Consider the following 24755-nt stretch of genomic DNA (forward strand, 5'->3'; position numbering starts at 1 on the left):
ATGAACAAATGATATGTCATATATATATATATATATATATATATATATATATGTATATATATTACCTGAGCTAGTGAGTCACTCTGCATGTCGTTTGCTGGCGGATATGATAGGCAATTTGCTGCTGCTTTGAGGTCCGCAATAGATGAGTTCAATTTTGGTTGGAATAGACGCCCCCATCACCTCCAACTGTTTCCAGTTGACTGACTGACATTTATGCATGCAGCATTCCCCGGCTGACGACTTGAGAATGATTAAGTGCTGAGTGGGCTCAGCTAAACTAAACTCAACTGAGCTGGGCTGCAGGAAAATTTGAACAAGAATTCAGTGTGGAAAAACAAAAGACTTAGGCAACGAACTTGTGTTTAACCTATTGACATTCGAATAGCAACCGCCACGGCGCGCCGTTAACCCCATTCTCTTGCGCCCTGTCTTTCTCTAGCACCCACTCACTCAATTAACGTCTACATCTATCGTCGAAAATTTGCATTGTTTGCATAGCCCAAGCCCCCCAAAAAGAGGAGGAGAAAAGAAAAGAAAAAAAATGAAAAAAGAGAGGCAAGAAACCGAAACAGACACAGAAAAGTTTCAACGTTGCGACCTCCCGATTTGTCTGGCAAGCAAGCGTGAGGTTTGGCTCGTTGATTGTTGTTTTATTTTTGTTGTTGTTGTTGTTGTCTTTTTCTTTGCCTCTGGGAACGTTGCAGAGAAAATATTTGACTTTAATGTGTGTATATATGGATATATAAATATGTCAATGTGTTTGCCTTTTGTGGGTTTTGGTTACTTGGGAACACAGCCGTGAACTGTGGGCCGTGTGATCTTCTAGAGACTGTCGCAGCTGAGAGACTGTGCCAAAATCAAATGAAATACGAAATTTGATTTACTATTTGGCTTCATTCTAACTAACAGTCAATGCGGAAGTTATGCGGCTGTTCCTATTGTATTATTGGCGAGATTTATTCGGGTTTTTTCTTTTTCGCAGAATATATGTGAATATTATAGCTTTGTTTTTGCATATTTCTTGATCAATTCAAAAACTTTCTTGTGCTACAAAGAACTTGTTTATATTCAAGTTATTGCTTTGATCAAATGAATCTGATTTTACGATTTCACATTCTCGACTTGGTTTGAGTATTTCACAATTTTTTTTATATTTTTAATATTTAAAATTAGCTTTGATTTTAAATTTGATTATTGCTTGTTGATTTGCAAAAGTCTGAAATATTTTTTAAACAGAATATTTTGTATATTTTGTTTATTTATATGTTGATATTTTTAGCTTAATATATGTAAAAGATTCGGAAAGTAAGGTTTCTGAAGCAGTTGACTTTCTTCCCATAATATTTCGTTTTTGAGCACAACTGCTTGATTTGGCTTTAATCGCCTTTTATTTTTAAGGTTCTGATGAATAATCATATATATTTTATTTATTTCACTCTTTATATAATATCAATATTTGAATTATATAATTATAATTTCTTTTACATATAAATAAATATTTAATTTTTTATAAACTTGGAATTAAAAATTTTTTTTTTACTATTACGAAATTTAATTTAATATATAGAATATTATGATTTTTATGAATCGTGATTTTATATGCCTGTATATTAGTATGAATAATTAAATTAAATTGGAAAATATAAAATTGAAATTTCAGCAAATAATATCACCGCAGATGAATTTATGAATCCACCAATACATTGAAAATTCAAAATATTAATTTATAAAAAAAAACTTAGTAAACTCAGTAGACTAACTTGTTTCTCTTTTTAATTTTAAGCAGAAATTCCTAAAATTATTGTTTATTATATTTATTATTATAGTTTATGGTTCTCTTAGTCGATTGACGTCAATATATGTTTTAGAAACATGTAAATTTTTAATCAGTTATATGGTGTAAGCAATAGCTGACTAAAGTTTTGTTTGATGCTAAGTAAATTTATGCAAATAATTATATAAGTATATATACATATATAATATATGTCAGATTTGCATCATAAAGAATTCTTGAGCTAACTAATTAGTATGTAGCTCGAGAGATATCTTTACTTTGCATATGCAAAACGAGCTAGGGAAATGTTTTATATAGCACATAGCTGTCAGTTAATTGTTGTAGTTCCATTAGGTGCTATCGATTCGACATTCTGTGAACCAGTTATATCTAGATCATTTCCATAGACAGTATTTCAACATTATTATGGGTCTTTGTCTATGGCTTAGCATAAGTCCAGCTGGGCAACAGGCGATTGGACCAGTTAATAGGCATAGGCATATCAAATAGTGCGAGCCAGCTAACTGCTTCAGGCCAAGCCTCTTGGGCTCCAAATACTTAACTGAATATGCATAGAAAAGCTGTTGGCACTGCTTGAACCATTTTTACTTGACCACAGAGAGACTATATGGTATAACCACATATCTATATATAAATATATCATGACTAGTGCTCTATGTTTAGGCTGTTCAGTATTCCAGCAGAGCCAGAGTCAAAGCCAGAGCCAGAACTAATAAAAAGTCATTAAACAAAACATGTTTTGGCCTAAACAAAGGCTTACCACATACATTTGAATAATGTGCACAAAGAACGAATTCGGATATATACAAAAAAGAAGACAAAAAAACCCAAAAAAAAGTCAATAATCCGATTGTGAAACACAGCCAGAGAACAGCAACAGCAACGGCGACCGCAACGGCAACGGCGACGTTCAATTAAAAAAACTCAAATTAATGAAATAAAAATAAAAATAAATTAAGTAAATGTTGTTAAGGCGGCCGCCCCAACCAATCCGAACCCGAAAGAAAGCGGCCAAAGCGAAAACAAAAAGAAATAAAAATAAATAAATGATAACTTTTCAGTTCGAAGCGAAACTGTACCCCCTTGGCGCTGGCTGAGATGCTGATGCCGATGCTGCTGCTGCTGCCGCTGATGTTGATAATGATGGTATTAATGATGATGATGATGATGCTGCTGCTGCGTAGAACGTTCAAGCAAAGCGTACGGGCCAAAAACAGAACACAAAAGGTAAAAAAAAAGAAAAAACACCAAAACCCGGCTAAGGCAACGATCGATACAATTTTTTTTCTTTTTTTGTTGGTCGACGAGTTTTGGGCATTGGCATTAAAAAGTCAGAGAACAGTAACAATGCCAAGTCACTAAGACACACACACACATACACAGAGTGACAGACAATGTTACTTTTGCTTCTGGCAGGGAGACAAAAGACAGGAGATTGGAGAGCCAGAGCCAGAGCCAGAGCCAGAATCAGAGACGCAGCTTCATTTTCATTGCATTTTTAGCTGAACCTGAAGCTGTGGCTATGGCTATGGCTATGGCTGATGCTGCTGCTGCTGCTGCTGCTGCCTCGAAGCCAGTTTCGCCCAGCATGGTAACAAGTTTGACTGAAAAATTCTAAAAATAATGCCGGCCGGTTTGTCGTTAACAAAAAATGAAGGCAAAAGGAAAGAGTGCTGCTCCGCACAATCACAACTATCTATATGCATTTGCTATGCGTGTGTGTGTGTGTGTGTGGTAACAAAAATAACCAAAATGAATAACATTTTTAAAAGGAACGGACAAAGGAGAGCTGCCTTGTACAGGCAACAGGCAACAGGCACCGGCTCGGGCCCTGGCCGGATTGCTAGCCAAATGGTGTCCAAGTCACTCGTTTCAGCTTTCAAAGAGGCCCACGGGCATCGCAGCGGCAGCTGCAATCGGTCAGGTTTTGCCAGGGATGCAGTGGAAAGTATTTAAATAGTTAGTTATAAATATGTGACATTATAACCTGATTTTCCCTTTTCAATAAGTTCAGACTGTAAATAAAAAATATGCCAACTATATGAAACAAAAATTATTAAATATTATTTTATTATTAAATATGTATATTAAAAATATAAAAAAAAAAAAAAAAACAAAATAGTATTTTTTTTTTTATATATATAAACTAAAAATTATTATATTACTTAATTATTAAATATATTAGAATCGATAAAAAATAAAAGAAAATAAAATACATAAAATATTTTTTAATTATTGAATACATTAGAAATAAAAACATATAGTTATTTTTATATAACGACAATAACATTTTTTAGTATTTATATTGTATGTATTATATATATAATAATCAAACTAAAAATAATTTTTACGTTTGATTTTCTATTATTATCTATCTATTATTACTATCTATTATATATCTATATCTATTTTTTTTTTTAATGAAAGAAAAAACAAATTTTTTATTTATTATATATAATGTTATATTGTATTTTTATTTTAAAGAAATTTATATAATATTCACTAAAAATATTAAATGCTTGTTTTACATAGTTTTAAATAAATAGTTTTAAATACATAATTTTAGTTGTATGTACCTGAAATTTAACGCAAGTTAATCAAATTGGAAGTTTATCGACCTAGTCAACTGCCGAGGCATCATTAATTCTTCATATGTAAATTGATCTGATTTGGATACTAAAGTAAAGTCGTTATCTATGTGGGTCTCTATTGTATTTAGTTTTGCCTTTCACTGAAAATGCTTAAAATTTAAATAAGAAATTATCAAGCTCAGGAGGATTTTTTATTGTTTAAATGAAAGCGAGAATAGAGAAAATGTATGAAAAATTGAAAGCATTCGAATGTTCTTGTGTTGCCTCAGCCCTGGTCGCTGGCTGCTGTGCTTTAGCCTTTGCCTTTGCCTTCGTCCAGAGCCCGATGCTGATGATCATGACGCTGCTTAAATGTTGTTGCTCTTGTTGTTGGAGGTAGCGTGTCGTCGTAGCAGTCGCTGTCGTTGTCGTTGTCGTTGCGTTGTCGTTCCCTCATCTTAACGTTTGTTTGTAACAAGTAACGCGCATCTGCATCTGCACTTGTGTGTGCGTGTGTGTGAGTGTGTTTGTCTGTTTGCTTGGGCAAAGAGTTACCTGCCCTGCCCTGCGCTACCTGCGCACAGGTAGGCGTATGCTTGTATGTATATGTACTTGTATCTGTATCCTTGGCAATGCAGCAGCAGCAGAAGAAGAAGAAGACGATGAAGGCAACCAACGGTCAGCAGCGTCCGCACAGCATCAGCAAAAAGAAAACCTTCATATGGCCATATATAAGGTACAACAGGTATGTATGTGTGTGTGTGTGTGTACATAGAGAACCCGAAGTATCAGTCTGACTATACATAAGGGTTATAGTTGGTCCATCTCTCCCTCTCTCTCTCTCTCTCGCCTTCGCCCTCACTCTGTCTGTCTCGTTTGGTATGTGCATCTTCTCTTCTCCCGGTCTTGGTATGACTTGGCAGCTTGGGGTAGCTAGGCGTCTGCCTTTGCTTAATGGTTTTAGGAAATCGAAAATTAAATAATTTATCTCGATTTTATGACGTTACAAGCAGGTTTTCCCCCCCTATAGAGGCCGGGCATGCGATAAATCTTCAGCTTACAATCAAACTAAATAAAGAAAACTGAAGAGAAAAAAAAAAGAGATGCTTTTAACTCGCCAAGCGGGCAAGGCTCTTGTAATTTAAATACTTAACTCTCTAATGCCATATAAGTCCATGCGTCTATGTTAGACGCCCCTAGACTGAGTCAGCTGAGCTGAGTTGAGCTGAGCCCACGTCTTATCGACACCAAATGAATCAAACGGGTGGCTATTTTTAAACTGGATCTCCTCAATTTTTATTTATTTTTGTTGATTTCGTAGTTTTGGTTGTGTTTTTTTTTTCTCTCTTTATTTTTGTCTGGTCATCGCTCTCAAGTGGGGATTCAAATCTGAGAAAGGCGCAGAGAAAGTGCCGACCACGCTGTGGAGCGGAGCCACAGTTAAATCTGAAGTTGACTAAGTGGTTTGTCATTGTCGTGATGAAAACATGTCAAATGCCAGCCCGAAGCTCTCCAGCACCCAGAGCTAAGAATAATGGTAAACTTTGATTATTACCGTGTCAAGCAGCCGCAGCAGCAGCAGCAGCAGCAGCAGAGAGAAGCAGGAGGAGCAGCAGCAGCAGCTGGTCACAAGTAGCCGAAGCGCTCCACATTGATGTGTCTTGCGGTTTGGCTTGAAGCATTTTAATAGTAGCCATAAAAAAATCATGTTTATTAATGATGCGGATAATTGTGCTGCGCTTGCTAGAGATGCGAGGCATAAGACAGTCAAATGCTGAGATTTTATCCAATTCAAATTTGTTGTTCTAAGCTTTGGCTGTTGCTTTGGAATAGATGTAATAAATAGATTTATTCATTTGATGCTCATTAAGATGCTCATATTGCCACGAAAATCAGATGCTGCACAGATCTGAGACGAGAGATCTGAGTTTGAAGTGCCCAAGACTTAACTGCTTAAATTGTCCTTTTAAAATTTATAGTTTAAAATTAATTTTTTAACGGCCTGTACTAAATCTATTTTAAGTACTCGAAACGATTTGAAACTCTCCTGCAGCATCTTTTAAAAAATATAATAAATTAATAATCAAATGCAGCATAGAAAATCTGAGATCTAAAATTGAGACAGATCACCGAAGCACTCCTACTTGAATTATATTTCGCGATTGATCGGCTAACTAGTTTTTCGGCCAGCTTTAAGTGTATCCATTATATTTTTAGTAGTAAGTAATTCCATCGGTTGGCTTTAACTCTATATTTATTTGCTTAACGATTAACAAGAATTTGTATTAAGAACAACTTTAGCATAATTTAGTAAAGCCTAACTTTCTCAATGCCATACCACAGAGTGGGGTACGGATCTTTCGGCTGGTATCGCTCAATAATATTGGTGAGCAGTGGCAGAGCCATCGCTAGTGGTTCCAAAGTGTTTTCATATATCTGGAACAGTTCCGCCCACTGGGCAAGCACTGCCATCAGCTCTTCATCTTTGGAGATGGTCAGCAAAGGAAAGTGTGAAGTGAGCAAGGCGCTCAGCCATTGGAAGGCTTGCAGCTCTGTGGGCGTATTGCCCAGCGTAACATTATCTAGGCTGGGACGCTCCTCGAGCAGCATATCGGGATCGGTGGCCAGCACATATAAGTGACGCAGCAGACGCTGTACATGCGACATTTCCAGACGTTGCTTGAGATGCTGCTCGATTGCCGTGGAATTGAAGCTGCAAGCGAGCACTGCATTAAGTAGCTCATCATTAGCCGGCTCGCTGGCATTGTCATCCGTTTCCATGGCGTCGCCATTGGTGAGCGACGTTGCAGTGTTGTCCAGCGCATAGCGCAAGCACCAGGCTAGCATATGCTCCGAGATGTTTGTGTAGCGCCGCACACACATCAGAATGTGCTCCGTGTTTCGCGTTTTAATGAACAGCGTTAGGAGTTTCTCTGTGATCTCCTCCTCGCCCGCGCCGCTGCGTTCCAATTGCCTTACTATTGCTTGCACGGCCAAATTCTGTGGCCCCTCATCAAAATAGTTGGTCATCAGCGTGATATTGACATCCTCCAGTCCGTTGGCCACTTGTATCACCTCCCCGTCAATATGCTGTTTGATGACGTCGTTTAGTTCGTTCTTCGATATTTCTGGTGATTCAAAAGCCACAGTTTTGCCATCGGAGGGTGGGAGCTCTGCTAAGAGTTGCTTCGACATCTTAAGCTTCGGCATATTATTGTGTGCTGCCTGATGGCGACTGCTGCCTGCAAATTTGATCGCCGCCTCTAGGGATTCCTCCTCATTTATATGATCCAGCTCAATGGGCGTCAAGTGTGTTTCATTCAACTGGGAGCCCAGCATATTCACCAGCAGTTCGGCATTCATGCGATATTCCACCGCGGCAATATTCCTGCCCATGGCCAGCAGGATGTGTTCGTCGCGTGCCCACAAACGCGAGAAATCCAAGTAAACTTTAAAATATTGCTTGGCATTGACGATCTTAAACTGCGTGTTGTAGACAAGCAGGGAGGCGCCTTCTTGGCCATAGTTAGCCCCGTAGATGGCCGCAAAGTTCCGCGACAGACCATAAACTGACAGCTTGCTCTCCACATTGAGCTCGGCAAGCATTGACACAAACTGACCCGGTGAAGATTCATGGGAACGTTCTCCAAGGTTTAGAATGAAGATGCGTTTATCGGACCCTGTTCAAAAACGGTTAAGGAAGAATAAATCTTCGGTACTACTAATGTTATGTCATTACTTACAAATAGTCATCAATTGTGGCCCAGTGTCGCCTTCAACGACAGCGTGACCGGTCAGGCGTACCGTCTCCCTCTTTATGGGATAGACACGTTTTTGGGGACTGGATAGGGCCTGCCGTATCAGATTAAATTCACCCGTAGCATGCTTTTCCTCAAAATACGTGAGCAATTTATGTCCATTTGCAAGGGTATGAACTGTTGGCTTGCTCAGCGTTTTGCTGGCAGCAAGAGCCAATTGCTCGGCAGTATCCTCTTTCTGATTCTTCCGGGATTCCAAGGCTTTTGAAAGGGGCTGGCAGGAGCCATCGCTATATAAAACGAGTGCTTCGACTTCTGTATACACCACGTGCGCAATGCTCTTTTGGAACTGTGTGGATACTTAGTTAGTAACAATATAATCACATTTAATCAATTACAAACCTTTAACTTTTTGCACTTGGATACATCGGGTGTGTCCACATCCCACAGGCGTATCGAATGGTTGCCGAAGACCCCAACGTATTTCTGACTATGTAGATCGTAGACCACCTTTGTGGATAACTTTTCTGGCATGGACCAGCTGTACAACTGCTTATGTGTCCTAATCTGAAATTGTTTGTTCAATATTAACTGAAATTGTTACAGTATAAACGCATCGCAGCTTACATTCAAAATAACAACAACATTGCGAGCTAGCGTGGTGATTACATTTCCCGATTCCTTGTCGGCCGCCATGCCCAGAAACTCTTTGGGATCCGGTATAGGGAATAAATTGTAATATGATAAAAACTTGGACATTTTCAAGCAGTTTAATTAATGAAAACCGAATCAAAACAATGCAACACGTGCGGCTAAACCAACTCGGAATCTATCGAGTTGAATTTTTGGCTGGACTATCGATATTTTAAAAAATATCGATGGTATTAGATTAGAATTTTATTGGACTCATAGATAAGAATAGATTCCAGAGAATAATGCAACTTTGTGTAGCTTAAAATATGTAAAACTATATTAAATTGGTGGATTTATTTGTTTAATTTTGTTCGAAATTAATATATGCGAAATAATACCGTGGCTATAAAAATACCAAACAGCTGTTTTTGGCGTATGATTGCGTGTGCTGTTATGTTTTTTGCATTTGCTTACGTGCGGCCACATTGCTAGCTTACTTCAACGTGTTAGAATGGGTGGAAAAACGAAACAAGCGCCTCGCGTTAAAAACAATGCAAAGGTACGGAAAAAACACATGCTTGAGACGCACACAATGACTAATGGTTTTTTGAATTTCATGATATTGCGATTAGCCGTCGAGCAGCAGCCGTACCGCGGAACTGTTGGGCACAACAACGCCCATATTCGTCGGATTCTCGGCTCAAGCTGATGGCAATTTGGTGCCCTTTGCTCCTGGCTTCGCCAGCGCCGAACAAATGCCAGAGACATTCGATGCCAACATAAGTCCACAGACCCAAATCATACTACGTAAGCTATCCAAAAAGGATCCACTGACAAAGAAGAAGGCGCTGCAGGAGCTGCATGAGCTCATATCAGAATCCAATTTGGATGCACTCAAAAATATTTTGCCTTTGTGGCCAAAATTCTATCACAATCTGGCGAATGACGTAGAACATGCGGTGCGTGAGCAAACACAGACCGTACAACAGTTGCTTGTCTCCAAATGCAAACGAGCCATGGCCCCATATCTTAAGCAATTGGTGCCCGTTTGGCTGGCCAGTCGCTACGACAGCTATGCGCCCGCAGCGAGCATTGCGAGGAATTCATTTCGTGAGACCTTTGCACGCTCCGGCGAAGTGTGCCTGCATTGCGAAAGTGAAATAATTGAGTACTGCGTGCGCAATTTGACCTTCCACACGCCGTCCACGCTGTCCATAGGCAAAAGCCTGAAGCCAGAGGAGGCAGAGCAAAAGTATCAACGCGTTGTCATTGGCAGTTTAAAGGTGCTAGCTTACTTTATCGAGCAAACGGCACAGACAGCGCAGGAGAAGCTAAAGGAAGGCTTAGTCACGCTGCTGGCTCATCAAAAGTTCTGGACATTTGCCAAGCACAAGCTGCCCGCCATTAAGTAATTATCCTAACGGAGAGAATAAAACAGTTTTACAATTATTTTCTCTTTGCAGAGCTGCTTGGTTCGATTGCATCTATCATGTACTGCAATGTGCTCAATTGCTGGAAGTGCTCACGCCTCAAAAATCGCAGTTAACTACCACCAGCTTTCAGTTAATCGACGATGCCGATCCACTGGTCGCACCACACGTTTGGGGCTGCGTCTTGCTGTTGCAGAGTAACTATACGGATTGGTATGATTGGAGAGCCAATAGTTAATTGACGTCTTCTCTAATTATATTCTCCCTCATTTATGCAGGTACTCTCCGCTCAACATACGCAAAGCCCTGCTGCCGAAGCTCTCTTCGCTGCTGCGCAATGCCTTCAATGGTAATGCTCAGGCAATTTGTCCGAATCTGTTGCCGTTTCTATCGAAAATTACTGCCGAAAGCTTGCAGGACTTGGACCTTTATGAATTCTATCAGCGCTTCTTCGATGACCTAAAATCAGCAGCCGTGAACCCTCATGAGCCGCCGCTCTGCAAACAAGAGATCTCCATCATACACAATGCGTACTTTGAATGTTTGCGCTTTATGCTGCAACAGATCAACAATAATGCACAGCGTACTCCTGAAATAGAGGACTTTGGCTATGGGCTGCTGGAACACCAGATATTGGAGCCCATTGGCAACTTGCTGCACAGCGAAAGTATTCATGTCAAGTACTTCTTCCAACATACGTCAGCGTTGGTTGCGTTCTGGGATCGTGAGTGCAATAGTAATGCGGATAAGAGCGCCTGCTCCTTATATGTGCAACTGCTAAGCAAGTTCTGGACGCGCATCTTTGAGCTGGTTACCCAAGATCTCGCAGCGGAGGATGTCAATGAGCAGCTGCTGTCCCATGTGCTGCTGTTGGTGCAGGATCTGCATGTCGCCAATCCCAGCTTGGAAACACAAAGTGTTAAGTTTGCCGAGGCAGATGAGGAAGCAACTGCTGCAGAGCCGACTTCCCAGCAGTCGACGCCCACCAAAAAGGCCCACGATGCGGCCGCCTTCATACAGAAAGAACTCAAACAGTTGGTTGTGAAACTCGTGCGCATTTGCCTAGATAAGGCGAGCAACAGCAGCAACTCTGCTCGCTTCATTAGACAAGTGCGAACGCTGACCAAAATGTTTGCAGACGCTGACTTCTACAAGAGTTTGACCGAAGAAGGCGAGCTGCGTGCTACACTGGATAAATTTGTATCGATTCTGGAACAGTTAAATGGAGATACCTGTGAGTCGGTTGTGGATATTGTCTTTGAGATTCTGTCGATGCTCGACCCTGGGCCGCGCTTCGAGTATATTGGTGACACTCTGCTGAAAGTAAGCGAATATTACATCAAATTAGAAACTGTTTTAGATTTATTACTCTTGTATTATAGATTCAACAACAGCGCGTACAGAATTTACTGCTGCATCGCCTGCTCTCGTATCCCCTATGCACCGAGCCTGCCGTGCGGCAAATGCTCGTCAGCTCGGAGACATGCGAGGTAATCACACGCATTGCCAAAGAGGTGGTGCTGGATAACGATCGGGATAAGTTGAATTTGCTCCACAAGTGCTTCTTTCAAACGGACACGGGTGATATTCTAATAAATGCAGCCACTGTGGACAATATACTGCTGGCCATGTGCGAGCCATTGAATAAGATAGCCGAGAACGATATGGTCGAGGTGTGCGGCAGTTTTATAGCTCAGATAATGCCTGTCATATGCAGCAAGGTGAACTCATCGCTGGCCGTGCGGCAGCAGGTGTTCTTGAAGCTGTTCAAGTTTAGCCTGGAGCAGAAAGTTAGTGATTACCTGTCGGAGGACACGCTGTGGGAGATAACCACCTGCTGGCAGGATGCACTGTCCAGCAAGGACATCGAAATCAACGACGAGCTGCTGCACAGCTGTGCGCGCATCGTGGAGGAACTAGTAACGAATGCCGAGCACGATGCCAACAGCTTGCAAGACATGGCCGAGACAATGGCCAAATTTATCATCTGCTCCACGGAGAACATTGAGGATGAGACACAACGGCTGTCGCGCATAGACGAGACCTTGGTGGCGTTGCTTACCTCTGAGCTAAAGACAAATGAGCTTGTGCTGCAATTCGAACATAATTCTGTTTATTTGGAGACAGTGCACAGATCACTTAGCGCTGGCATTCCCTTCAGCAGTGCAGGCTTTGATGAAGCCAAGGTCATCCCACTGGTAAAACGAGCCACCCTCAATTTCACCACAATCTGCAAGCTGGTTTGCCGCGTTGAGAGTCCACAGATGACGGAAGTCTCCAACGAAGGCGAGGATGAGCTCACCGAAGACTATTGTGATCCCAATGCCAATCTGCTGAAGCAATGGAGCGAGTGCCTCATTGCTGAGATGTTGCAGTGCATGCATGTGGCCTCTGCTGCCGATGCCTGGCTAGATCTCGCCGAAAACGTAGACGACGCCAGTGAGGATCTGGTGCTCTATCTGTCCGAGCAGGTGTGCAGCTTTCTGGGGAACGTCAGTGAGTTGGTAGAAATCATACAGGAACGGCTGCAGCAGGAGGCGTTGCAGGAAAATAACGCCATAATCTATCGTCTGTTGGGCTATTTGATTAACACTGCTCATTACAAGTCGTTTGAGGAGAACGCCACGATTGTTCTGCACGAAGATCTCGCCGAACAGTTTCTGTCGAAAGGCGCAATTAACGCTTATGTCCTAATGATGCAGGTAAGTAAACTGCATGCATTTCCATTAATCATTTACTAAAGCATTTCTCTTTACAGCATTTGCTGCCGAAACTGGCGCAAAACTCACTCAACTGGAGTAGCACCATCATGCGCACGGAACCCAAGGATGTGTGGTCAAAAGCAGCTGTCTTCCGCTCTGTGATACTCAATAATTTCGAGTCTGATAGGAATATGCAAACGGATCGCAATTATGTTGCTGCTGTGGTCCAGTATATAACTTACATTGGGGATCAGCAGAGCTCAACGAAAGAGCTGTTCCACCATAATGTGTAGGTTTATATTTGCATATATTCTGATTATATTTTGTATTGAGCTTACTTGTACTTAATCAGCGAATTACTTAATCAACCATATGAGGCAGTGATAGGCACTGTGGAAATTATTAAGCTGCTCGAAGAGGTCATACGACGCTTTCCCTATGAGCTGACCATTAAGAACTGGGATACCATACGCATTGGCCTTGGATCCTGGGTGCTTACAGTTTCCAAATCGATAGCAAATTACAAAGACCCAAAGGTGAGTAGACCATAACTAGCTATATATGCTTGTCTTAGCTAATACACACTTTTCTCTATTTGGCAGACATCCTTCTTCATTGTGGCTGTGTTTAAACTATTTTCTAAGCTCAGTGATTTCGTACAATTCGAGAAGGAGAAGAGCTCAACACAAATGCTTACGAATATGATTGAGGAGTGGGAGAGCCTGTTTGCCAGGGAGGTGAATGTGGTGCTCTTCAAGTCCTACTATAAGCTGACTCACGAGACAGATGTGGAGCCAGAATTCCGTGCCTGCTACAGGGCGTTGTTGAACCGCATAATTCCTGCGCTGGAACTGATGGACTATAGATATATTTATGAGGTAGCTAAACTCAATCATAACTATATACAACGTCGACTTCAATACGATCTCTTTGGTTTAGTTTTGCAAGGCGCCCAACTCATCGCTGTCTCTGGATCATCTCTGCAATTTCCTGCTCAAGCAGCTACACAGCTGCCAGCACTCCGTTCGCATGAATGCAGTTCACGCGCTTCGGCAGCTGACGCCACAGTTCGTGGCCGACGACATTGAGCTAAATGATAAGCAAAGCGATAATATTGAGGCTGCCTCTTCGACCATATCGAAGTGGCATTTCCTCAATCGCTTTGAGGATTACCTGAATCGATATGATGCACTCATACGCAAATATTTGCTAGAGTTCAACTTTAAGGTGACCGAACTGGAGGATCTGGAGCCAATCGATAGACACGATGCCTTTAGCTATTTGCTAATCTGGGACTGTATAATAAATTGCTGCGCCAAGTCGCCAGTCGCATTGCGCTCTGTCTACACGAGCTGGCTGAACGAGAATCATTACGAGGAGGTAAAATTTTTACGACAATTACATTTTACTATCGATTTGGGCCTAACACACTATAAATTTTTGCACTATATAGAATTTTCTACATTTCCTGTTTCGTGCCATGCCAGTGGACATATTGAAGAATCATAGCGCCAAAGTACACAGCAATGGTGTTTTCAAAGAGTTAACTTGGATTGAGCTGCAGAGTAAGTAGTTGTCTCTCTCTCTCTCTCTCTCTCTCTCTCTCTCGTCTCAGCATTGATTTAATTTATGAGCGTCTCTTCCGAAGGTAAGTCATAACGGAAATCCTCGCCAAGGGTCTCATAATCCGTAATGCCCACATCTAGATCCTCCTGCATTTCATCGGCCTGCTCTTCCGACAGCGATATGTAATCCGTAACTGGCACGAATGTCTCGTCATTTTCACCGTGCATCGAACGTGCCACTGGTATTTGTTGTGGTGCCATGTATATGTTCAAGTTCGATATGAATTTGTTGATCCAAACGGTCAGATTGTTGGCCAAAATGCGTTGATAGTCGCGCAAGTTACTTGTGGTATAGAATTCTTGTTCTGCAACAAGTGGAACAATTGTATATATAGAGAGTAGACAGTAGAGTAAACATTCAATCTTGGAATAACTTTCGACTCACCAGTAAACTCCTTGATTCGCTCCAATATGACAGAGGACAGAGGCGATTGCTCATCGATGATGAACTGATCGTTCAGCAGGAAGTCCTTCATCTCTTCGAAGAGTACGCAAATAATTTTCATCATCTGCTTGCGTTGACGCTCAATGATGAGCTTCTTGAGTCCAGTGCAGCGCTGTTTGTGCTTCTTTCGGAGGGCACGACGCTGTCGTATCTCCTCCTCCAAGTACTCCATCGCCTTTTCCAGGGACATCGTCTCGACCGCTGGCTTCGGCTTCATTTGCTCTTGCAGCGCTGCCAAATGGCGTGGGGAGAGAATGTGCCTGAAATACTTGTAGGTGTCCCTGACTCGCAATGGATGCGGAATCGCCAAGCGTTCCATGCGAGCCGTACAGATGGGCACGTAGATCTTTTTGGTGATATAACGGGGCTGTCTCAGTCGCTGGGGCGAGAGGAAATTCTTCTTGGGTGTGGCCAAAAAGCACGTGTGCTCCTCACGCTTCAGCATATCACGGTCAATGATTATCTGGCCGGTGTGCTGGCAGGGCACATAGCACGGATGGTAGCGTGGGCAAACACAAAAGAACTTGTACATATGCTGCGGCGAGGGTATTTCCGTTTTCACCAGGCGCGGTATGCGCTTCGCCCGATCCGGTCGCAGCTGCACCATGGCCAGGCGAGCGTTCAGCTCATCAGCCACCGTAATGTCGTCGATCTTGGGCGGAACAATCGGCTGTGGTGGCAGATCGCTCAGCATCTTATTGAAGTTGACCGCTTCTGCCACGCTCTTCTCATTCTCTAGCCTTATTTCGCGAGCTGGCGCCTCGCTGGCGATTTCATAGAAGTTCAACGGTTTCTTTTCCATAATCAATATTATTAAATGAACAACACGACAAAAAAAATATATACATATATCACAAACGAAATATTTGGAATGAGTTTGACATGTGTTTGTGTGATGTGTGTGATGTGTGTGATGGTTTGCTGCTTGTAGTGGCCTGCTCTAACATTAATAAATATTATTTCTTGTACTCCAACAGATCCCCGCCTGTCAGTGGAACGATATGCCTGCCATCTGTATACGGAAGTGTTGCGCAAGTTGCCCGCCGTGGTGCGCAAATGGTGGAACACCAGCCAATCCAGACAGAAGAACTTTGTGGACAATCTAACATCGAACTATGTGAGCTCTCTGATCTGCACCGAGGAGCTGAAGGCAATCGTTAATCGCAAGGAAAAACACGAGAACATGCAGGTGGGCATTCGTTTCACCTGAACTCCTAATGTATGTGCTTCATTTAGACCTTCTCCTCGATGCTCATGCGCAACGCAAACACCACAATAATGCTGATGAGCAACAGAATAATGACTACGGCTCGAAAGATCTCTAGCGGCACCATTCTGTAGCTGCGATAGTTTGGCCGTGCTTCGTTTACGATCGGTGTATAGGATTCGTCCGGCACTAAAGGTCCAAGAGCAATGAGCACATTAATTCTCGAGCGAGTTGTTTTGATAGCGCTACGATCGTTTGTCATCTGTGGTCGTTCAATTGGTTGGGGTTTTGTTTTTGGGTGGAATTCGGCAGAATTTTATATTTTATATATGTAGATAGTAAACTTCACAGAGCTCTTTGATTATTATTATATTTCGTTCGTTTTCCTTTACAGGTCACTGTGCACACGTCCACTCGAGAGGTCTTGGCCGTCTATGCCATTGACGAGGCACGCATGGAGCTGGTCATTACGCTGGCGCCCAACTATCCGCTCGGCGCCGTTAAAGTCGAGTGCGGCAAGCAGATTGGTGGTCGGGCCAATTCACGCAATGTTGGCATGCAGCTGACCATCTTTTTGACGCATCAGGTGAGTGAGGAACTATAAGGAAATATAAGAATTACAAATTTTTAATATGGATTTCAATTGCTTTGTAGAATGGCACGATTAATGACGGTCTCACGATGTGGAAAAACAATTTGGATAAGAAATTCGAGGGCGTGGAGGAGTGTTATGTTTGCTATACGGTCATACACCAGGACACCTGCCAGCTGCCCAAATTGACGTGCAAGACATGCAAAAAGAAGTTTCACGGACCCTGTTTGGTGAGCTCAAAGAGCTTCTTCGCCCATTGCAATCCAATCTTTAATCCTTGCATTTCTCTTACAGTACAAATGGTTCACCACCAGCAGCAAATCCACCTGTCCAATTTGCCGTAACGTCTTCTAGAGCATCTGCTTCTCTGCTACACTTTTTGGCGACACGTATTAATCTAGGCACAAGAGAAACATTGCTGTTAGTCAGCTGTCAAATTTTTCGGGCTCTATCTGTAAATCAGTAACAATAAATTCGCAATAGTTTTAAATTACATAATTGTTATTATTATTATAAGTAAAGGTCGAGTAATATCAACATCTCATCAACCTAGTAGGCCATGCTGGCAACGAAACTGTTTGCCCACTGATGTAATAATTTTCTTATATTACTCTCGATATTTGACACGCTCAGACCTAAAAGCGACCGGAACAATTTTTCAAATCATAAAATTCGTGTGAATATTTTTTCTTTGTCTCTCTCATAAAAATGGCTAAGCAAATGAAGATAATCGGCAGTTGCCCGTTTTGTCAACGTGAGGTTGGCAGCGATATGCGTCCCATTAACCAACTGAATATGGAGCACATCAATATACTGGCCAACGAGCTCAAGGATCTTCAGCCAGCCGCATCGAATGAGTGCCAAAAAAGTCACCATAGCACGACTGCAACAATGGGTTCCAATACCGAATCGAATGAGGCCAAATCTGTATCACTTCTAACGGAAGCTATGCTGAACATGGTTAAGGAGGAGTTTGAGCGTCCTGCAGGCGCTGAGGTAAATTTCCAACAGATTTCATAGATTCTCTTTTATTTTGTGTGTGATTTTTGTTCAGCGTCAAATACCTGGGGATCATGCTGAGCTCATTCTGGCCATGCTCTCCGAGGAGCAGAATTCCTATGATAAATTTTTGCAGAATGAAAGCTCTAGGTCCGTTCCAAAGCGCTCCAGGAAGTAATAGTGCTAGCAAAGCAACTAAAATCCCCCCTCAACTCAATTCACAAAATTTACAGTCTGTGCTGATCCTCTTTCCATGTTGAATACCGCTGTTATTGTGAGACGCTGAGCCGTCATTAAATATAATTTTCATAGTCGTTTGATTAAATTGTATTTGTTTTTTTTTCTTTCCGCTAAATGTGGTTCCTTTTGCCTTTAGCATTTCCTTATCTATTAGTCTGATATAGCTCAAGGCATTCCAAAAGACCTAAATTCATTGAGAATGGGAAATCGGGGTATAATGTCTTCAGATTAATTTAGATTATCTTACCAAATATAAAAAAAATATGTACAAAATAAATGATAACAGTTTATGATTATTTCTAATAAGCGAATATAGAAGTCAGATGGAATGTATTTAAAACTATTTTTTGATCATACATTTATTATATGTGTTTATATCAACGATCTTTGAAAAGAAAAGCAAACGGTTGCTACAAAATAAGACGTCACAACAATATGTTTATTAAATGATATATATTTATTTTTAATATTTTTTTTTATGTTATAAAATACCAATGAGATAGTTGCTGATGATCACAACATACAAGTTTTTTTTTATTTATTTTTTTAATTTGTATTTTTAAAGGTAATTTTAAAAAAGAAATAAAAATTTTTAAAGGTAATTTTGAAAAATTAAAAAATTATGTATTCGATAGATATATTATTTTTAATTTATATATTTTTTGCTTATTTAATAAAAACCAATCAAATAATTTAATATATAATAAATATAAATATTTAAAAAATTTAATTATAATTCATTTTAATTTTCATTTTAATTGATAAAAATACCACTATATATTTTCAAATAAATATATTTAAATATAAGACTATGACTTTGCTAAGCTCAAGTTACCTAAATTCGAAATGTCAGCTCCCATCTGGAGCTGTTGCTCCAACAGCCGGAGCTCTCGTAGCCATCGCACCGTTTACTCGTTTCCAGCCACGTGCCGTATGCACACTGATTGAAGCAACCACCCGGAAAGTTCACGATTCTGCGCTGTGGCCGCAACGCCTTCGCTTGGCTCCCTTTTTGGGGTGGGGCAGACGAAATAACGAAATGACGAACGCATCAGTTTTGCAGTGCAGTTTGGTGAGGGTTTGTTAACTGGGATTAGGCACGCCATCGCTCGATATATAGCGGCGGGCCAATGCGTTAAGCCAAAATGACGTAAGCTCTCGCACGAATATGTCAACAGCTCAACCGAAACTTGGCCAGCGTGTACAAGTAGCGGGCAAGCATCAACTTAGCGGCCGTGTCGCCTATGTGGGGCGCACCACATTCGCTGGCGGCCAGTGGTTCGGTATTGTGCTGGACGAGCCGCGTGGCAAAAACAATGGCACTGTCCATGGCAGCACCTACTTCAAGTGTGCGCCCAACTGCGGCCTCTTTGTGCGTGCCCAGCAGCTGCAGCCGTTGCTAGGCTCGAGCCCCATGGACGAACTCAAGCGCAAACAGGACAATAATCGCACAACGGAGAGCATGCAACGTGAAACGAACAAACTGAAGCTGACCCACAGCAGGCAGCGCAGCAGGCAGACAGCAGCAGCAGCAGCAGCGGCAGCGGCAGAAGAACAGGTGAGTCACCCGAACAGCTGTGGGTGGAGTAGAGTGAAGTGGAGTGAGGTGGAGTGGAGTGTAGCTGAGCTATGTCATATATATGTACATATGGAATGCCATTGTTAATTAACTTATTTAATACTCTGCAGAGGGAGGCGAGCTCATCAGCCGAGCGCTTGAGCAGAAGGCCACCAGAGAATGCAACTTTTACCATGACTACTTCCAAGACTTGGATAACTTCCACACAGCTGCAACCACAAGCGCCACCAAAGGTAAGCAAGCTGATGGAACATTTGAGAAATGGAAATGTGAAAAGTAATAATAATAATAAATAATTATTAATTAAAGGAACCAGATCCAGAGCCAGAGCCAGCGCCTTTGGTGAAGCAGCAGAGGGCAATGCAGCCTGAGTCTATAACTTCCACACAGATCGTTCAGCAGCAGAAGGAAACACAGAGTAAATCAGCAGAGGCTCAGGCTCAGGCTCAAGCTAAGACTCCGGCTAAGGATCAGGCTCAGGCTAAATCTCAGGCTAGGGCTAAGGCTCAGGCTCAAGCCCAGCCCCAAGCTGAGGCTCAGACTCAGGCTCAAGCTCAGGGCGAGACTCAGTCCCAGGAACAAGCTGAGGATCAAGCTCAAGCTAAGAGTCAGGCAAGGGCTAACGCTCAGGCTCAGGCTAAGGCTCAGTCCCAGCAACAGGCGCAGGCTCAGTCCCTGCAACAGGCTCAGCTTCAAGCTCAGGCTAAATCCCAGGCTCAGGGCCAGCACCAAGCTGAGGCTCAAACCCAGTCACAAGTTCAGGCCCAGGCCCAGGCTGAGGCTCAGTCCCAGCTTCAGGATCAGTCCCAGTCCCAGTCCCAGCCACAGCAACAGCCCCAGCTACAGTCTCAGTCTCAGGCAGCTCGAGCCCAGTTCGAGCGGGCCGCTGTCCAGTCATCCGTATTGACGCCACCGGCCATGACCTGCAATCAGCGACGCTCCACATCCTATACACAGCTGCGGCCGACGCGCATCAGCCAGCCCAAGCCGACGACGGCACAGGCGCAGAGCACCACGGCGCAGCTGACGCTGGCCATGCCCGTGCCGCTGGCGCTGGCGCCCAAGCGCAGCAAGACGAGCATGAGCCCCACGAGCAGTGTGAAGCGGGTGGCGCCCGCTGCATTTGTGGAGGCTGGATTTCTGGAGATTTTGCGGCCGCAGTTTACGCCGGGTCCGGCGCTGCGCACGCCCAGCACTGTGGCGCCACCTATGGAGAGCGCCGAGCTGCGGCAGCTGCGCGAGGAGTTGCAGCTGCTGCGTGTGCAGCGGAGCGAGGACAAGCTGAAGCTGCTGGAGCTGGAGCGCATCAAGATCCACAACGAACAGCTGCTGGAGTTCAAGTCGCAGATCATGACGCAGCAGGTGCTGCTGCAGCGCGAGTTGCAGCGCTGCCGGCACGAGCAGCGCGAGTCGCTGGAGCTGACGGCCAAATACAAGCGGGAGCTGGACGACGTGGCCGAGAGTGTGGAGCTGCTGACACTGGACAAGGAAATGGCCGAGGAGCGTCTGGAGACGCTGCAAATGGAGCTGGAGACGCTGCAGGAGCGCAACGATGAGATCAGCCTGGATCTGGAAATACTGCGTGCCGAGCAGGAGCAGGACCACAACGAAGACCAATGCCTGGAGAAGACGGAGAAGCAATCGACGAACACGACGACGCTGCAGTCGACGGGCGAGTTCCTGCGCCTCGAGCAATATAACCAGCGACTGCGAGAGACGGTGGTCCGACTGCGAGACACCCTGGCCCATGAGAAGCAGCTGGCGCAGCGCACACACAAGGAGCTGGAGACGAAACACTCGGAAATCAACGAGCTGAAGAGCATCAAAGAGCTGCAGAGCCGACGCGTCGATCAAATGGAAATGCAGCTGATGGACCTGAAGGAGCAGGTGGATGCTTCACTGGGCGCTGAGTCCATGGTCACGCAGCTGGCCACGCTCAAGCTGGAGCTGGAGGAGCGTGTGAAGCTGCTGGAAGATGAGGTCTCCGAGCTGGAGGCGCTGGAACAAATACAGGAGCAGCTCATAGAGAGCAACCAGGAGCTGGAATCGGATCTGCGGGACGAAATTGACAAGCTCAACGGCCAGGTGAAGTCGCTGGAGCAGCAGAAGAACGCCGCTGTGGAAAGCCTCTATGATCGTGATGTGACCATATTGAAGTTTAGAGATCTGGTGCGTCAGCTCCAGGAGCAGCTGCAGCTGAAATCAGACGGCGGCAATCTCTCCATCGAGGACTTCAGCAGCGCCAATGAATCGCAGCAGGAGGAGACCTCCCAGCAGAGCCTGGCCGACTACCAGCACATCTTCAGCGTGAGCAAGGCCTATGGACGGGCATTGGAGCAGCAGCTCAAGGCTGTCGAGCTGCGACTCGAGCGCCAGCATCTGGAGCACGTGCTGGCCTTTGTGCCCGAACAGTTTCTCCTGCGCGGCGGTGAGCACGACGTGGTGCTGGTCATGCTGCTGCTGGAGCGCATGAACGACAAGCTGGAAATCGTTTGCCAGGCCATCAATGAGAAGTTTCCGAATGCCTGCGAGTTCGGTAAGTTAAAGCAGGGATAACTAATTGGAGCGCGAATTGCTAATAAGAATACAGGGAAGCGACGAGATACTATTATGATTGTATTCTAATTAGCTCCATTGCCAATTGGAATATATATTTTAAAAATATATAAAAAGATAAATATATTAAAATATATTTCAGTAATATATTCTTTATTTTGAACAATTATTTATTATTAATTATTTTTGATTTTTCTATCCTAATCATATTGATTCTATTATAATTATATTGTATTATACGAAGACCTTTACAAACTGATTTTATTTTATTCTTTTTAGTTATATGTTTCCAATTGGAATATATGTGAAACCTAATGCATTAATTATGGAACTTTATGAATTAATTTTCTTTAGTTTAATTGTAATTGTAAATTGTAATTCTGCTTGGTATAATCAATTTATTTGACAATAGGAATTTATATTGAATTTTAAAAAATTAATGTTAGCTTATTTTTATTAGTTCTTATGTATAATTGAAAAATTAATTTCAGTAAAAGCTAATTAGATTCTTTTCCATTGGCCATATTAATAGACTTTTAAGTAATTTAAAAAAAAAAAACTTTTAGCCATTGATTTTTATGATTTATTTAATTACTTTATATATTATATACAAACTTGATCAAGCTTCTATTTTAGTATTTTAGTTAATAGTTAGTTAGTTGACATCTCTTTTCCCTTTCACAATTCCCTCTATCAGGTCGCGATGCCATCTTTGAGGGCTACTCCGTGCAGCGTTACATCTTCCGGGCGCAGTGCATCTACTTGCTGAAGAGCCTGCAGCTCGTGCTGCAGCAGTTCCGCTACGGGCTCAACCACTGCGACTACGAGCTGTGCACGCACGCGGCCATCTATCGCATGGATCTGGAGGCGCAGGAGCAGCAGCTGGATGAGTTTGTGCGGCTGCTGAAGACGGGTCAGCTGGACGAGCATACGAATTGTGAGCCCATACGCCGAGTGCTGCACTACATCAATGGGCTGCACCAGAATCTGATGCCGCCGCAGACGCTGGTGGATCTGCTGGACGAGCAGCAGCTGTATGGCGCCCTGATTGAGGTGTACGAGGCGGGCATGGATTCGGTGAATGCGAATGCGGGCATGCTGCACACCATTATACAGCTGGGCGATGAGCAGACCGCCTCCTTCCACTGCATGCAGCTGCTCATGGAGCACAGCTGCGCGGCCAAGCAGAAGCTGAAGAAGCTGCAGCGCAAGCTGAGCTCCAATAAGACCGCCGCCGCCTGGACGGGCATGCAGTGTGCCCGGTACCAGCGCATACTGGAGGCCAACGAGGCCCTGGGCGCGCTCATCAGCATGCTGGGCGTGTCCGCTCGAGAGGCGACCAAGGAGTCCAATGGGGGCATAGCGCACGAGAAGCTCTGGCGCATATTGAGCCTGAACTACAGCAAATATGCACCTGCGCAGGAGACGGAGCAGCGGGAACTGGACGCGTACAGCCAGCGATGCATGCAGCTGCTGGAGGAGCAGCTCGAGGAGCTCTGCGCCCTGCTGGAGCCCCGCGATGTGAACACTGAGTATGTGCGCCACTCCAGCTCCAATACGCTGCAGCAGCGCGCCGCCCAAATTAGGCGGCACTACGAGGACGTCAAGAGCCTGGAGCTGTCTGTGGCCGAGCGGGACAAGGAGCTGAAGGCACTGAAGTACTCGGCCAAGCTGAAGCAACAGGATTACTCGGAGCTGCAGGTGCGCAAGGAGATGGCCGAGAAGCAGGTGCATCGCTTTAGCCACGACTATTGTCAGACGCTCACCCAGATGGCCGAGGGCCTGGAGCAGCTGGAGCAGGCCATGCTCTCCAAGGAGGCGGCCATGCAGCACGCCCTGAACACACTCAACGACAAGCTGACCGCCCTGGAGCTGGCCCAGCAGTATTGCCAGCAGCAGCAGCAGGTGGACAGCGCCTGTGTGAGCAGCTCGACGCGCATTTGCAACCGGGAGCTGAACATGATGCATCAAGCGCTGCGCCAGGAGCGCGCCCTGCGTGTCCAGCTGCAGGACAATGCGCTCTGCAGGAGCTTTGCTGCCCTGGAGCCGTTGCATGTGCCGCAGCTGGAGCAGAACGGCGAGCTGGCCCGCCTGGAGGCACAGCTGCGCCGCTTGAAGAACCAGTGGCTGCTCGCCCACCTCGACCTGGGCCCCGCTGGCCACGAGCGTCGCTCCCAAATCAAGCTCCAGGCCAGTCGACTGCTGCGACATATCTTCCAAGCCTATTGCACACAGAATCCACATCGAGCGGCGCCCACGGATTTTGGCTTATTCATCAGCGACGATCTGAGGCGCGTCCTATAGGCCAACTTATATATATACACATACTTATAGTATTAGACTTCAATTGTATTACGGCGAAAATAATAGTACATTATTGTGATTTGCTGCTTAAACCTATTAACAGTTATAGAGTTCGTTTTGTTTGTTAATCGAAAGCTAATTAAATTTGCAGTATATAGCGAAAATATTGAACAATTAACAATCGAGTTTTGTTGCTCTCGAGAAGAAATAAAATCTCAAATATAACTGATGGGTCAATGCATTATTTGGATAAATTTATATCCAACTAGTCTTTCTGATGAAAATGTGAGTTATGTTATATATATAAATTATATACA

General features: G+C 43.8%; 4 protein-coding genes across 4 annotated transcripts; 2 read left to right on the plus strand and 2 right to left on the minus strand.

Annotated features, from left to right (window-relative positions):
* Positions 1–6604: 6604 nt before the first annotated feature.
* LOC6582787 (nucleolar protein 11) lies at positions 6605–8974 on the minus strand. Its single transcript, XM_002008441.4, has 4 exons — positions 8754–8974; positions 8529–8693; positions 8112–8475; positions 6605–8048 (listed from the first exon to the last, which is right to left on the minus strand). The coding sequence occupies exons 1-4, from the start codon at positions 8883–8885 to the stop codon at positions 6676–6678; spliced, it is 2034 nt and encodes a 677-aa protein (XP_002008477.1). The 5' UTR covers positions 8886–8974; the 3' UTR covers positions 6605–6675.
* Positions 8975–9071: 97 nt separating this feature from the next.
* LOC6582788 (E3 ubiquitin-protein ligase listerin) lies at positions 9072–18084 on the plus strand. Its single transcript, XM_002008442.4, has 15 exons — positions 9072–9318; positions 9392–10167; positions 10223–10402; positions 10468–11512; positions 11572–12891; positions 12948–13180; positions 13244–13427; positions 13494–13769; positions 13831–14271; positions 14345–14456; positions 15939–16150; positions 16563–16754; positions 16823–16990; positions 17055–17756; positions 17815–18084. Exons 1-14 carry the CDS (start codon positions 9271–9273, stop codon positions 17112–17114), a joined length of 5247 nt encoding a protein of 1748 aa, XP_002008478.1. The 5' UTR covers positions 9072–9270; the 3' UTR covers positions 17115–17756; positions 17815–18084.
* Positions 14278–15874, minus strand: LOC6582789. Its single transcript, XM_002008443.4, has 2 exons — positions 14902–15874; positions 14278–14821 (listed from the first exon to the last, which is right to left on the minus strand). The coding sequence occupies exons 1-2, from the start codon at positions 15761–15763 to the stop codon at positions 14514–14516; spliced, it is 1170 nt and encodes a 389-aa protein (XP_002008479.1). The 5' UTR covers positions 15764–15874; the 3' UTR covers positions 14278–14513.
* Positions 18085–19013: 929 nt separating the features above from the next.
* Positions 19014–24663, plus strand: LOC6582792 (dynactin subunit 1). Its single transcript, XM_032731283.2, has 4 exons — positions 19014–19557; positions 19689–19811; positions 19888–22114; positions 22832–24663. The coding sequence occupies exons 1-4, from the start codon at positions 19168–19170 to the stop codon at positions 24436–24438; spliced, it is 4347 nt and encodes a 1448-aa protein (XP_032587174.1). The 5' UTR covers positions 19014–19167; the 3' UTR covers positions 24439–24663.
* Positions 24664–24755: the final 92 nt, after the last annotated feature.

The sequence above is a fragment of the Drosophila mojavensis genome, unplaced genomic scaffold (assembly GCF_018153725.1).
Source record: "Drosophila mojavensis isolate 15081-1352.22 unplaced genomic scaffold, ASM1815372v1 contig_74, whole genome shotgun sequence".
Lineage (NCBI taxonomy): Eukaryota > Metazoa > Arthropoda > Insecta > Diptera > Drosophilidae > Drosophila > Drosophila mojavensis.

Coding starts and splice junctions, on each gene's coding strand:
- LOC6582787 (XM_002008441.4), bottom strand. CDS start 8,885: ATGTCCAAGTTTTTATCATATTACAATTTATTCCCTATACCGGATCCC. Junction 8,694..8,753: donor ATGTTGTTGTTATTTTGAAT/GTAAGCTGCGAT, acceptor AAACAATTTCAG/ATTAGGACACATAAGCAGTT. Junction 8,049..8,111: donor GCCACAATTGATGACTATTT/GTAAGTAATGAC, acceptor GTTTTTGAACAG/GGTCCGATAAACGCATCTTC.
- LOC6582788 (XM_002008442.4), top strand. CDS start 9,271: ATGGGTGGAAAAACGAAACAAGCGCCTCGCGTTAAAAACAATGCAAAG. Junction 11,513..11,571: donor TTGGTGACACTCTGCTGAAA/GTAAGCGAATAT, acceptor CTTGTATTATAG/ATTCAACAACAGCGCGTACA. Junction 16,755..16,822: donor CCATCTTTTTGACGCATCAG/GTGAGTGAGGAA, acceptor ATTGCTTTGTAG/AATGGCACGATTAATGACGG.
- LOC6582789 (XM_002008443.4), bottom strand. CDS start 15,763: ATGGAAAAGAAACCGTTGAACTTCTATGAAATCGCCAGCGAGGCGCCA. Junction 14,822..14,901: donor GCGAATCAAGGAGTTTACTG/GTGAGTCGAAAG, acceptor CACTTGTTGCAG/AACAAGAATTCTATACCACA.
- LOC6582792 (XM_032731283.2), top strand. CDS start 19,168: ATGTCAACAGCTCAACCGAAACTTGGCCAGCGTGTACAAGTAGCGGGC. Junction 19,812..19,887: donor AACCACAAGCGCCACCAAAG/GTAAGCAAGCTG, acceptor TATTAATTAAAG/GAACCAGATCCAGAGCCAGA. Junction 22,115..22,831: donor TCCGAATGCCTGCGAGTTCG/GTAAGTTAAAGC, acceptor TCCCTCTATCAG/GTCGCGATGCCATCTTTGAG.